Raw genomic sequence first — 15,304 nt, forward strand, 5'->3', positions numbered from 1 at the left:
GAAATCCCCACCAAGTCCATCTGGCGCCTTCGAGAACCATCCAGACGCTCCCACAGGCCCTACCCAGCCGTCGGATCTGAATGCCTGATCAGCACGAAGTTTAAAGCGCAGGATATTCCTCCCATTTCCCGTCGCTCGACGACAGCTCATGCACTGCACTGCAGCGCCGTTTCAAAAATCAAAATCAAAAAAAAAAAAAGTCCTTCGCCTTTCTCTCCTCCCGAGCGCCAGGAGTGCCAGCCACCCTCACGTGCCCCGCACGTCCCAATCTTGACCGTCCACCCCGACAGCTGTCCGGAACCGACGGGTAGGATCGAGCGAGCCCGTCGCTCGCTTAGCGTCCACGGCTCCACCGGCTGGCTATATAGCCCACCACCCGCCCACCACCGGCATCCCACTCGTCCCTCCCCTCCTCCCTCCCTCCACCGCGCGCTGCGCACCAGCAGCAGCGCGCCCCAAACCCTAGCGAGCGAGAGACCCAGCCCCACCCATGGAGAGATCCGCCCACTCCCTGCTGCTCCTGCTGCTCGCCGCGGGGCTCGTCGTCGCTCTGCTCCCGGCGGCGGCCGCCACCTTCGGGCCGCAGCCGGGGGCGCCGTGCGAGGCCGCGCTACTCGCGACGCAGGTGCAGCTCTTCTGCACCCCCGACGCACCGACCACGCTGTGCTGCGACCCCGTCGTCGCCGCCTTCGACCTCGGGGGCGGCGTGCCCTGCCTGTGCCGCGTCGCCGCCGAGCCGCAGCTGGTCATGGCGGGGCTCAACGCTACCCACCTCCTCGCGCTGTACACCTCCTGCGGCGGCATCCGTCCCGGAGGCGCCCACCTCGCCGCCGCCTGCCAAGGTACGCGCACCCTCACCGCCTCCTCCCCTCCCTCCCGGCCTCTCCCTCTCTGGACCAACCGATTCGGCGTTCTCTTTCGTGTTCGACGGTTTCTCGAGTCGCCAGTGCTCTGGTTTTGGGTCTTGTGTTGCGTTGTACCAGATCTGCCCGCGAGGTCGATCGGGTTGTCGTCGTTTCCATGGCGAGCAACCCGGCGGCGGCGCGCGCGCGGCGTCGGGTTCCCGTCGTTCCTCGTGGCGAGGAACCTCCCCGTGGCATAGCTTCTTTACGGCGTCATGATGTTCCTGTTTTTCGCTTAGGTTCTACGTAGAAGAATGCATGTCGCACGCGCAAGTGTTTGTTTGGTCGATTTTAGATCTGTGACTTGTTTCCGAGTTTTTGCACGTAGAAAAATCGTGTGCATAACCCATGGTCCATTTTGTGATGTATGTATACGATTACTTGTGCAGATGCGGAGGCCTTCCAGAATTAGTTATCATGTTTTTGTTCTCCAGTTAAACTTCCGTTCGAGTTTATTTTCCTGCTTCTAACATCGATATATATATATATATGTATACCATCCGCTTCTAACTGCTTCTAACTGCGTCTAACTCCAGTTAAATTAGTTATCATTGTGAGAGAGTTGATGCCGTTTAACTGATATATATATATTTGGATGTTCATTCTGCTAGACGCACTTTCTTTTGACACTATCCGGTAGTAATAGCGATCATCGTCATGCCCGCGGGTTCTTTTTAGTTGGAGGCGATCATCTCTGTTTAATCGCCTGCTCCACATCTCGTTCGCGATAGTACTTGTTTCAAACCGTCAAGGATGCAGCTCTGCTTCCTGCGGTGTTTTTTTGTCTCCGTTTGGTCAAAATTGAAAACGCCTGCTATTTGATCGATCAAAAGCTTCCCGTGCTTTTCGCTTTGCAGTGGCTTCTCTTTATTTCGACTTAATTATCTGCATGCAGTTTTCGTAGCTTTACTCCGTCGTGAAAAAAAAGGTTGGGTCAAATGAATCAATCGCCTACGTATTGGCATGGCAGGGCAGTAGCAACAGACACACAGTAGCAGCTTTAACCGGATCAGTCTAATCTGGCCTGCCACTGTGCTTCTTTTCTTGTTGCGCACGTCACCACCTCCTTTTTTTTTTCCAGTTTCGATTTCTTTTGTAATGCGGATGAACGGGTGGTAATTAACTGTTGGTGTTGTTTTTTACTGTGGGTTTTGGACGCAGGACCCGCTCCCCCGGCCGCCGTCGTCAGCAGCCCCCCGCCACCATCGTCAGCACCAGCGCGTACGAACATCGGCAAGGCCGTCGCCGCCCATGCGGCCGCCACCTTCGGGCCGCAGCCGGGGGCGCCGTGCGACCCCGCGCTCCTGGCGACGCAGGCCGCGCTCTTCTGCGCCCCCGACATGGCCACCGCCCAGTGCTGCGAGCCCGTCGTCGCCGCCGTCGACCTCGGGGGCGGCGTCCCCTGCCTCTGCCGCGTCGCCGCCGAGCCGCCGCTGGTCATGGCCGGCCTCAACGCCAGCCACCTCCTCAAGCTCTACACCTCGTGCGGCGGTCTCCAGGACGGCGCCCGCTTCGCCGCCGCCTGCGAAGGTACGCGCCCCACCACCTTCTCCCTCCCTCTCTGCCTCGAAACTTCTCATGGTTTCTCCGAGTTGGTAGGGTTCCGATTTGGGTTGGTTTCCTTGCGTTGTCCGCCAGATCCGCCGGTCCGGCGCGCGGGCCTCCGGCTCTCGTCGTCTCCCGTGGCGAGCAGCCCGCACCCGCGCACGGCCTAGTTCGTCGTCAACGAATTAATACATGTGGCGCGCGCAATTATTGTTTCATCGATTTTGGATCTCTACGGCTCGATATATATAGATAGACCTGCGAGTTATTTCTTGTCCCTGTGCTGCATCTAGTGCATAACCCTCCTCCGTTATTTTATTTTTTCCATTTGTATATGATTACTTGTGTGAAAACGAGATGGATCTAGCGCCAGCCGTACGTGCAGATGCAGAGGTCCTATATTTTATTTCTCGAGTTATATATGATTACTTGTGTGAATTTGTTCATCTGCAAGTCTTAGGTTTTCGTTGCTCGACTTACACTTTCTGTTGACGCTATATATCGTGCAGTAGTAATCGATGATGCCCACGCGTTTGCTGCTACTGTTAAATGTTAATCACCTGCTCCATCCCGTTCGTAGTCGTCTTGTTTTTTGAATGCGTTCGTAGTCGTCTTGTTTGTCCCGCGCGGCCTTGGTCAAAACTGAAAACGCTCCTTGATACTATTTGATCGTCCGACCGAGGCCAGAGGCAGAGCAAAAGCATGGCGTGCTTTTCGCTGTGCAGTGCATCGTCTCTTCCTCTTTTGCATGCGGTTGATCCTCTGGCAGTCTACTTTTATGCATGCGGGTTACGTAGCCTTCCTCAATGGTGAAAATAACGTAGGGTCAAATGAATCGCCTATCCTATCCTACTGTCAGAGCATCCGATAGCTTTAACAGAGCCGGCCTGCGGCGAGATAACCCTCTGTTCTTCTGATATTTCTTGTTGCGCACGTCATCACCTCCTTCTTTTTTCAATTTCGATTTCTTTTGAAACGCGGATGAACGGCTGGTAACTAACTTGTGTTGTTGTTTTCACTGTGGGTTTTGGACGGCAGGACTCGCTCCCTCCCCGGCTGCCGTCGTCAGTAGCCTCCCACCCTCGCCTTCGCGTCGACGCAAGCAGGCAACGCGTAGGCACCCCAGCCTTTCTCTCTCTCCCCCTCTTTCTCTAATTCTCTTCATATATATGTTGATCAATCTGTCATCGTCAATAATGCTTAATCTCGGTCGTGCTACATGATTTAGTATCCATGCATGTCCGTGTGAGATTTCCATACGACTCGATCGAGTTCTCTTCTTCTTCCATGCATGTACGCGTGTTGCAATTTCTGTTTGCTCGGGTTAAATACAACTTGAGACATACTCACGTCAAATTCACTTATCTTGGCTCCCGTTATGCATGCTAGCCACACACACACACCTCCCTTTGATGCTTTAACACTAGCTACCGTGCAGATAGGATATCTTTTGTGGTCTTTTGTCGCCTACGAAATGCACGTTGATCTGATCCTGCCTCTGGTAGTGCACTAGTAGTATTACTGCTTTCTGCAGCTTTAATTTCGTGCCCCTGCTCTGTTGCGACAAGTCATTCGTCTCAACTTTCTGTAGTTGAGTACTACTAATGTGTGCTTTGGGCAGACGATGCAACGGCGCTACCGCCGTCTAGCAAGAAGCCGTCGTCGTTGTCCCCGTCGCCTCAGCAGAATGTCGGTGCCGCCCCAGCTGAGTCCAAATGTAAGAGTTTCTCTACTTACTATTTCTTACCCGTTGTCTTATAGCAAACTCTGACGCCTAGATTCATGCATTCCAGCTATGGAGCTGGTCTTTCTTGTTCTAGGATACGTGTTCACCGGAGTTCTGTATCTTTCACCCATGTAAGATATCGCTACGCTAGGCACTATATAACATTCGTTCGTTGGCTGTTATTTTATCAGTTTGTTGCTATTCTTGTTCAACCTAATTGTTGGTGGTGGCAGTCCGACTATTTGGCAGATCGCCACCACCAACGAGGTCGGCATGTACAAGCCTGATGTGCACGTGCTCACGCTGGGAAGTTGTGTTATTGGACTGTTATACGGCGTGCCAGATCCATTTAAGAAGGGGCCAGTCATCTTCAATGCCGTGGGCATTTTAATTCAGGTTATGCATGCATCTGTGTCCTCATCCATATTGAAAAACATTCAAAAAAAAAACTATCGAAATTAATTTATAGTCTTCTTCCTTCAGATAGTATATCTAGGCATTTTCTTTCGAAGCTCTACAGCAGCACAGAGACGGACTGTCTTATTCCACCTTGTTATGATCGGTGGCGCTGTGGCAATGCAGGCTTTGTTGGTTTTTCTGTTATGTCCACAGCCACGGTACCGGTATATGCTTTCTATATGCGTCGCTGGCATGACCACCGGGATGTACTCCGGGCCCGTACGTCAAATGGTATTTCTCTGTATATCCTTTGACGGCATGCATGCATGCATTTTAATTTCAGCGATCATGTTTAATTGTGCTTACGTTTTTATTTTAATTTTATTTTGAGCAGTTAACTGTTTGGGCAACAAAGAACGTCAATCACATGTCCATTTGGATGGCCGGTGCCTCACTGTTCAGCGGCATATTTAGGACCGTCTATGCATTTTTGACCCGAGACTGGTTCGGCTTTGTAAGTGCACGTACGATAGCTTTGCATGCTTTTCAGTTGTGTTTGCTTAGCTGATCTTGAATGTATGTGGCCGACCGATATATGTTAAGTAATGAGCTCTTCATTTTAATGTACGACTGCAGGCAGCTTACATCATTGGTGCTGTCTCCGGGCTGGTGCAGTTGACGCTGTTCCTGACGGTGAAGTTCCGATACCAGCAGCAGCCGGGCGCGTGACTTATCATCCCGGGTTGCCGGTTCTTAACATTCTTCGATGGATTTGAATAGTGCTTCATCTGTTTGAACTAGCTAGCCGTGGGTACCACGAATGTGGAGTAGCATTAATACTTGTGGAGTGGGTGTAATATACTTGATACCTTTTGATTTTACGAGTACGTGAGATATACCTTTCTGTTGGCAAATTAACACCCTTGACGACAGCTCATGGCACATGCTCGATTGCGTTTCAAAATGATAGGTTGCCCTAGTTATTTAAGGAGGAAATTTGTACCCCATGTCCTCTGCACACCGCCGCCTCGTCCCTTCTTTCCTCTATATATATCGCACACCAACACGATGACAAGACGAAGGCCTTGTAAGATTGCGATTAAGATATATCTTTCTATTTTCTACTTCTATCTTTTCGAAAAAAAAAATACTTTCTACTTCTATTCACGGGTTACAAATCCGCCTGCGTACTTTCGGTTTCCACATGAAAGTTCAATGTGCTTCCATTTTATCAAGGTAATCTAGAATTTGTCCCCATAACTAAAGTACTCAAGTTCATATAGCTCATCTGTGGGCAATTTTTCCACCTTCAGATCTATTTCTATTTACTACCACACGCTGCATGGCTAGTGTGCGGTTCCAATATGAGAGGGATTTATTTTCAAAATTTGTATGCCGTTGATGTTCCGCTTAAGTATTACTTAAGTATGGTAGCGTCAAGATTCATCTTCTTCTACTGCCATTGGTGTGTGCAACATATGTTTGGTTTATAGCATGATCGGCTAACATCATGGTTGTTCTGTGTTTTTGTTTTTGTTATATTTTACCACTTATTATGAACTGTAAGTCGTAGTTCCCCCTTTGTTAATTGCGTTCTCTTATTGAATAGACATGAGGTTTTATTCCTCGCTCAATACCTCTTAAATGTAATCAATTATGTAGACACTATTAATGTTGGCCAATAATGTGTGTGTGCATTTCAAAATATGTGGTCTCTAAATAGCTATCGTTGCGTTATCATTTCCCTGTCTGATAATTTTTTTCATATTGAATTGTTTGTATCAAACTAGATTCCATCGAATCAAGCTGTCTGAACTGTACATTGGACATGTACAGAATGACTAACCAATACTGTGGTAAAGCATAAACATATAAGTTGAGAATAAATTTCCATATGCGTGTTCAACATTCGTGAACATGGGCATGGCGAAACAAACATATATACACGCTGGCATCCAATATGCAAGCAAATTCTGGTACAATAAGTAGCAAATGCCTTGAGATAGCGTTCGGCAATGCTGCTGCATCCACTCACAAAAGCAATTATCCAGTTCTCGCATAAGTTCCCAATTACCAGCAAGGATGACTCCATCTATACTGCATAACCTTCTGCAGAGGTTGTACTTCGCTGGCAGCCTTGCTTTATTGCCTTTCATTGGCAATATACTTCATAGATCTTTTTCACTTATTTCTGGGAGTGCTACCTGCATGAAAAAAAATAAACACGCCTGTTAATACATTGTTTACGACAGATGGCTCATTGTTGGAATTTCTTGTTTTGCAGCGACCCTTACATTGTTAATTGGAGTTGGTAGTGCTCCCTACCCATTGTAGTGCAGAGCACAATACAGGGCATACAAAGCTGATTTTTTCCTATCAAACATCCTTGCTATATCAACATACATACCAAATACTAGTAGAAAAAGGGGCTTTAGTCCCGATTTCAAAGGGGCTTAGTTATTGGGATTAATGCCCATTACTTTTAGTCCCGATTGGGTTACGAACCGGGACTAAATGAGCTTCACGTGGTCGCCGTGGGGCGTCCAGGCAGCAGCACCTTTAGTCCCGGTTGGTAACACCAACCGGGACCAAAAGGCAGCCACACGTTAGCAGCTCGCATGCCCTGGTTTTTTTTTTACGTTTTGAAGGGTTTTATTAGGGGTTTCATATTGTTTTAGCTAGCTACAACATATAGAGAGAAGTGACATCTCTTTTGTGCTTGGTCGACGATAGCTACTATACATATAGAGAGAACTCGACGCTAGCTAGTAAGCAAATGAGGGAACCATTAGTTACACAACATCGTCATGAACATATATACAGAGAAGTGACATCTCTTTCTTTGTGGTTCGTCAAACAACTCGACGCTACTACATATAGTACACGATCATGCATATATACAATATATAACAACTCTTGTGATCCCTAACTAGCTAATATATATCCACCAAAGTCGGTATGGAAATCCTAATGATATTCCCCGTCTGATGGTATGACATGCTCAACAAAGAATCTCGCCAACTCTTCTTGAATTGCTCTTATACGATCAGTTTGTAGGAGTGCGTCCCACTTTCGGGCGATCTAATTTAAAGAAGGGGGTCAATAAGTATATATGAATCAAACTCAACACAGTTGATGGTAATAAAATAAAAATATGAATATTGTTTACGTACTTCAAGTTCTTTAAAACACCTGCTCTTCTCACAGGCCGTCTGGTGAATCCACTCGCAAACGAAGAATGCACATAAATTATTCCCGGATTCCTGCCTCAAGCAGTACTTTACGAGAATAGAGTTCAGTCAAAATAATAATCAAGCATGATAATGGTATTGAAACTAGAATGAATGACAGATGCATGGAACTAACTAGTACTACTTACTCTGGAGAAGGAAAATCGCAGCTCCTTATTTCAATCACATTTAGCTTTCTTGGTGAACTTTTTCCAAACCCTGCACGACAAAGAAAACGATTACTTGATATCAGGAAACGAAAGAAAGTTGTTGATATGGTGCAATAATGATTGAACTTACTTCTGGAGCATTCCAGTAACCGGTGCCAAGTGTGCAGGGTCTTTACGTAGCGAGTCCAAGACAAGTACTACTCCCTCATCAACCCTAATGATTAGCAGAATAAAGTAAACCCTGCGCACGCATAACTCATCAATTACACTTATAACCTCGAGTAAGCGAAACAGAATATACATAAGACAACTAGCTAGTAACGACACTCATCCGAAGTTGTAAGGAAATAGTATTTCCCTTCTGTCATATTGTCGAAGTAACGTATTTAGCAAGTTGTTCTTTGTGTCGATGGGATTCGTGCATATGTTATGTGCATTTATGGTATCTGGGTTAATGAACCCAATGTCATATATTTGTCCTTTTTTGCATTCGAGGATCTTCAATCCGCATAATATAATAATGATAATTACACATGAAAGAATGAAGTAGCGAAGCTAGAGACTTAATTATAGAAATAATACTTACACACAATAGCAACTGACGATCGTTTTGTCGAGGACGTCTTGATTGTATAACTGAAATAATTCGTTGAATTCAATGTACAACGATCCGGTTCCATTGTAAAAGTGTTCATCTTTAAATCTCACATAGATATGGTTTGTCCCATCCTTGCAGGCATTCAAGTACCAATTATGTAGTCTTCGTATCATTGTTGGTAGTTCCATCAACTGCTCAGGTTTGACGAGAGGCTTCCCGTGCTCGTATATAATGACTACTATTGGGGCAATTTCGTATTGTACATCTTCGCTTACGAAATCAGCAACAGTGAAACCGAGATAATTAGCGGCCACTACCCCCGGATCAACATTAGCGACATTGGTAAACACCTTGAGCGGGGGGCACGATTGCTTCTCCCGTTCGCCGACCTGGGGAATTGTTTTCCTATGTATCGAACCACTGATATTGAGCTTTTCGACTCCTTCGCTTTCTCATATGTCTTTTCAATAGTTTGCTCATAGTGTGATGGCAGCGGAAACGATACCGTTGTTGTTTTCTTAAGGGCATCCAGACAACACTTCACTTTTACCGGATCAAGTTTCTCCTTTGGAGGTGGACTATCTTAAGTTGCGATCTGTGTAAAAAGAACAAATTCATAGACTTTTGGGATGAATAGTATCTTGTGTTAAAAAGCCATGAATTTATCTTTTTGCATAGACCTCGTCTCAACGTATTTTGTCCTAAAAATTTATACACTTGATTGTTATGCCTTCATGTATATCTGTATTTTTTTAGATTTTTTTGAAATGTAAAAATATGAATTTTGATGAATTTTGGGTTTTTTTAGAAATGGCCTCCATGGAGACCAAGCTTCAAAAGTCATTTTCATGTTTTTTATAATAAATTATGTTGTAAAAATATTTTATATTATTGAACCAGCGGAGTAGAAAATTGACTTCTACATAACACGATATTTGTATAGTACATGCGACGTGATGGATCCGATGGCAAGCACTGTGTCCCATGCGAAAGAGATGTAGCGAAAGTTCTTTCTTTAAGAGCATCTATAGCCTCACGCTGTAAACCAGCCTTATACGATCTGGGTTGATCGTCCGGTCATAAAATTTCAACTTCATTAACGTTTTAAACGGGTCTCAAACGGGCGTCCAGGCGCGTTTGAACAGGCCCGCCATATAGAACTGACGATGGGCTCCCACGTGAAATCATCCGGAAACCTGACGGTCCAACGAATGTCTCCTCCGTTGTCACAGTGTGAACGTCGCGTGGCGCCGCTCCGGCTTGCCGTCCGAGGCCAAATTCAGCTCTTTAAGCCAGCCGGTGTCCCCCAGCCCTAGCACATCCACCTCCATCCTTTCTGCACCGTTACCCAAGCATGTCCGCCTCCTCTCCCACGCTCTCCGCCAACGCCATGGCGCCTCGCCACTGCCACTTTCTAACGCCAGAGCGTCGGCTGCAGCTCCTTGAGCATGCTCGGGCAAGGCATGAAGCCCGGGTCGCCCCAAGACTACCTCCGGATTTACTAGATCCGAATTCGGATCCGTAGGAGAAGTACGAGGAGGAGGAGCGTCGACGAGGAGGAGAAGGAGGAGGAGCCGAACGAGGACGTGGAGGACGCTGGTGACGCGGATCTGCATGCAGAGCAGCAGGCCATCATGCTCGGAGTGGGCTACAGAGGTCAGACAACATTGTCGGTAGGAGATGGGGGTGGAGTAGGCTGCGGAGGACTGACCAGCTCCCCTCCCCCTGTACGCCCCCCACGCCGCCTCCCCGAGCGGGGTGACCGGGGCAACACCTTCTTCCCCGTCCCGCCGAGTCTCATCGTCCTCTCTCCTCTCGCCGACGCAGTCGGCAGGCGTGGCCGGGCGTTTTCCCACGTAGCGCCATGTGGTCGGTGGTGGCGGCCCTCCTCCTTTTCCCATCGCGGATCCTGGCTCGGGTGGCGTGTTCAGGTGGGGGGGTTCCTTGGTGGGTGTTGCCCCAATGCAGATCGGGCAGCGGCGACGCAGCTCCTTGGCGGTGGGTGGCGGTTGGCGGCGGGGTATGGCTGGCGACTCCATGCTAGCCCGGATCTAGGCTCAAATCTGGGTTGGGGTAGGCCGGTTCGGTCTCTTATCTAGCGAGGTACGGGCGATGAAGGCGGCGGCTACTATGTTGCGTCTGCTGCAGCACGGAGGCGGGGGCTTAACGGGCCTGATCTGGGCCCGGTTAGGCAGCTCGCCCGGATTGCTCCTGCTCCTGTAACTAGTTTGCTACCGCCTCAGCCGGTGGAGATTGTCCCCTCCCATGCGGTTGCGGTACCGTCGGTCCCTATCTACGGTGGTTGTGTGTCAGTCTGGTCGGCCTCGCTGCATTTGCTGTGGTGAGACGACGGTGGTGTCCTCGTGCATGTTGGTGGGTGGTTGGCATGGTGGAGCCAATGGTTGGTCCTGGACGGTGGGTGTGAGGGGTCGGGAGAAATCTCTGTCGGATCTGGCTGACACCTATGCAGTGACGCGTGTGGGTGCCGCCTCGCTTCCTGAAGGGCGTCGGGTGTACCTCTCCCTCACTCCCCTCCGTGTATCAGGAGAAATCCTATGACTCATCCGGGCAGCAATGCCATCGTCGTCGCAATCTTTGTTGAAGGTGATGCTTGATACGCGGCAATATGATGGCATTGGAGTGTGGTGGAACTTTCCGGTGGGCGCAACAGTTGCGAGATGCTACATCTTTCGTTGATCCGATGTTCCTCGCATTTTTCTCTTGTGTTTCTTTTAGGCATGATTGTGTTGTCTGCTCCATCATCCATCGTTGGTTGTATCGGTTGGATGTTTTGTATATAAAGCGGGAGGAAATCCTCTTTCGTGTTTGTGGTTAGGGAGGAGGCGCGGAAGCTCGTTGACCAGGATAAGCTAACTAGGGTAGTATGTAGTACGCATGATTGTCTTTTGTAGGGTCTCAATATAAAAGATTTGGATGTGGATGAACATATTTAATTTAAAATTGACCGGTCAGCATCCGTGGACGCGTGCGCGGACGTATGACGGGGTCCGGATTAACAAACCGTGGTTGTAGATGGTATAATAAGTTGCATAATGATGTGGGGTTTTCTCATGTTTTCTTGAATTGAAAAATCAAGTATTCAGCTTGAATCTTCCCTTTGCTTGTTTAGTTTAGATTTCAACTCAACTCGACCACAGCAAAAGATATCGCATGAACAGAATAAAGAAAGAATAACAGAATAAAAATCTATGGCATGCATTGGACACAGTTATGGAATACCAAAAAAAGGAACAGTAGTAAATTAAATATGGAGGGAACAGCTCACACGAAAGTTGGATCAATTAATTGGTTGATCGATGAGCAAAATATCACCTTAAAGAAAATCAAGGAATAAACAACCTATCTACGACGAGTCTCCGACGTCCTTTTCGGTGAAATAACAGATGACAAGGAGTAAACAAGGCAAGGCAACAGTCATGCCTATGCCCCCCGCGACGGACGCGACATGTTCGATCTTGGTCCCAGGATAGTTGTTGTTGAAGAATATCACGAGGAGGATTGAGATGACGTATAACGCGATAGCAAAGAAGAACGTCATGCACATGCACATGCACATGCACGTGAACCCGATGCCCTCGCTCGGCTCCCCCACCCTCGCCGCGAGCTCATCGTCGCCCTTCTTGGGTCCAGGATTCTCGACGTCGGCCATCGACCTCCTTCTTTTCTTCTCTTTTCTTTTGCTGGGCTGACTCTTGATCAACGATCGATCTAGTAGGCAGGGGCGTCGATATCTCGGTGGTGAGGCGTGATCGTTGAAAAGGAGAAGACTAGGACCAGGCTCGTCCTAGGGTTCCTCCTTATATATTATGATGGGCTAGCTGTTTGGATGGAGTCCTGATAGGCAGCTCCTCCCTCAGGCAGCAATTCTGACTTCAGGCCTCCGAAATCGTGCCTGAGACAGACAGCTTATTTACTACTCCGAGCATAGGTTGTTTAAACCGATATACTCTTGGGAAACTGTTGGGAACCGATATACTCCGAGTATAGGTTGTTTAAACCGATATACTGTTGGGAAACTGGGAACGTGGAAGGAAAAGAAACCGGGAAAATCACGCGAGGGCAGCGATCGCGGCTTTGCCCTGCTCTTGTACGGCCTATTTTTTATCCAACTACCGCCTAAGTTTCCTGCCCTGGTGAATTTCTTTACCAAAAAAAAAAGAGGATAAAAATAAATGAAAACAAATAACCCAATGCATTTCCATCTTCTCTTGCGATACATGGTCGACAGTCATACATTGTCAACCTACGGCTGCTCTTTTTTTGACAATCAAAACCTCCTTTATCCAGTCATAACAATCGCTGCATCGTTTACAATCAAGGAAATCAACGCATCAGGCATGGATTCCAACCAAGTATTTGCAGGAGAAAATCTAGCTAGTCTACCTAGTCCATGAGCTACCTGATTACTCTCTCCATTACAATGATAAAAGACAACATGATTAAAATTAAGAGACATAAAATAACAGTCGTCAAAGACGGCAGGAGCCACTGAAGTACAATAACAATTTTGTAATGCTGCGACCACGTCCACATTGTCCGAGTTGATCTCAATTTTACTGCAACCAACAGTTCAAGCTAGATTCATCCCAAATCTCGCAGCAATAGCTTCCGTAGTAAACGAGTCAAAGCATATAATAATTTTTCCATTTGCCGCCGCAACGAATAGTTCATGAGCTACCTGATTACTCTCCCTATTACAATGAACGAAGATAACATGATTAAAATCAAGAGACATAAAATAACTGTCGTCAAAAACGGCAGTGGCCACTGAAGAAGAAGAATAATTTTGTAATGCTGTGACCACCTCCACATTGTGTTCAAAGCATAAGTACCATGCAGCAATTGCCATTGTCTCCTTTAACTTGGGAAGTACGAGAACTTGGATATCCTGCTCAGGAAGGCATACCAAATGTTCCAAGATTGCTTTGCCGGTCCTGTCCATCTTAATTGCTTTTTTGATAATATCACTAGCAAAATATGCCCGTGCGTTGCACCGGGAGAAAAAACACGTCGCTCCCACACATTTTGTCTTTAAAAACTGCATGTTCGTGTTTTAAGGCTCATCCACATCGGCATGTTGTGGTTCTGTCTAGTTCATCTAATAAACATATTTATAGAGCGCAAGTATTGCATAACCTCACAAAATACCATAAACCATCCAGAAGTCAGCTGGTCAAACATAACATGTGTGCGTAGCAAAGCAACATATTCTTATTTTTACCATTACCATCAATGAAAAGGAGATTATAATAATCAAACAATGTCATAAGGTGCGTAAGAAATATGCAAGTATGGAAAGTACTCGCAATGAAAATGGAAGTACACAAAAATTTGCTTGGCAACCAAAACTCAGGTTCTGCATATGACACCACTGTAGTAATGTAATGGGGATTATCAATCTTCTGAAACATAATAAGAAGGGCTAACTTATAAACTGTAAACATCGTTTTATAGCTAAATAAGTATTACTCCCTCCGTTCCTAAATATAATACCTTCTATAGATTATACTATGAACTACATACGGATGTACATGGACATATTTTAGAATGTAGATCCATTCATTTTATTTCGTATTTAGTCTGCTAGTGAAATCTCTAAAAGGTCTTGTATTTAGGAAAGGGGGAGTAAAAAACATGGCATGATAGCAGGAGTGTTATGATCAATTTTACAAAATTGGGAAATAATGTAGTATGACCTTCAGCTTGTTTGGCCAAGTGATGTTCAGCTTGTTCAGTAATACAAATACCCGTGCGTTGCAACAGGAGAATTTTTTGTGTGTATAAATATACATTTGTAAGTGCTCAACTTTTTTTTTGGTACAATAGGCTAATACGTTACTCCGACCTGCTATGTTTCAATAAGATCACTGATGGACGGTATGATATTGATCAGTCAATTGATATTTCTTATTTGCAAATGCAGCCACCGATCTTCTGTTGATTCTTTTGTTGTGACTCAAGTCAGAGAACCTTGGGTCTATGTATTTCTTAGTTGCAAATGCAGCCACCTAGCCTCAACCTTGTTGATTCTGCACCGGCCACGACCTGCCTCCCGAAACCAGGCGCCATCCTTCAGAGGAAGCACTCAATCCTCCTTTTTCCTTTTCTCTTTCAGAGTTTGTATCTTCCTCCGCTTATTGATTCCTGAAACACCTCCTCGACACCCAAAAAAGTTAAAGTCATATATAAATTGGAAGAAGCAAGTGCAAGGAGGTGAGGTGGGACTAATTAAAAAGAGCATCTAACCTTTTGCTTAACATAAAACTATTACATCAAGAGGTATATGTGTCCCCTATACATAAAAAGAACATTCACTATCAGGATCTCATGAGAATGGCCACCATGAAGAGGTATATGTGTGCCCTACATATATATTTGCCTACAACTTTTACTTTTGAAACCACCATAATTTTGGACCACTGTATTCTTCGACTACTTTTGTTACTAAAATTTGAATGTGTTCAATAGGCTATGTTGATTGACCTGGGGAATGACAACGATATTTTTGGAGAAGCTTCAGAAAGTACAACAACTTCTGTTGATCAGCTTCTCGAAAACAGTATGTCCTTGTCAGAATCCCATGCTTTTATTTGGGTACTGTCATGACAAGATAACCTGGCATGAGTTAATTACCAGTTTTGTAAGCAATTATATGTATTCTAGTAGCATATCTAAAAAAATAGCACATCCAGGCAGAAGACAGTCAAGGTTTA

General features: G+C 46.2%; 2 protein-coding genes across 2 annotated transcripts; both read left to right on the plus strand.

The window, feature by feature from the left end:
• The first annotated feature begins 490 nt into the window (after positions 1-490).
• LOC123448363 (non-specific lipid-transfer protein EPAD1-like) lies at positions 491-1,102 on the plus strand. Its single transcript, XM_045125213.1, has 2 exons — positions 491-842; positions 984-1,102. Exons 1-2 carry the CDS (start codon positions 491-493, stop codon positions 1,100-1,102), a joined length of 471 nt encoding a protein of 156 aa, XP_044981148.1.
• Positions 1,103-1,559: 457 nt separating this feature from the next.
• LOC123448364 (bidirectional sugar transporter SWEET4-like) lies at positions 1,560-5,490 on the plus strand. The gene is made up of 9 exons (XM_045125214.1): positions 1,560-1,569; positions 2,064-2,432; positions 3,486-3,560; positions 4,069-4,164; positions 4,241-4,304; positions 4,407-4,569; positions 4,657-4,863; positions 4,967-5,086; positions 5,209-5,490. The coding sequence occupies exons 1-9, from the start codon at positions 1,560-1,562 to the stop codon at positions 5,299-5,301; spliced, it is 1,197 nt and encodes a 398-aa protein (XP_044981149.1). The 3' UTR covers positions 5,302-5,490.
• The last annotated feature ends 9,814 nt before the right edge of the window (positions 5,491-15,304 follow it).

This window comes from Hordeum vulgare, chromosome 4H (assembly GCF_904849725.1).
Source record: "Hordeum vulgare subsp. vulgare chromosome 4H, MorexV3_pseudomolecules_assembly, whole genome shotgun sequence".
NCBI classification, from domain to species: Eukaryota; Viridiplantae; Streptophyta; class Magnoliopsida; order Poales; family Poaceae; genus Hordeum; species Hordeum vulgare.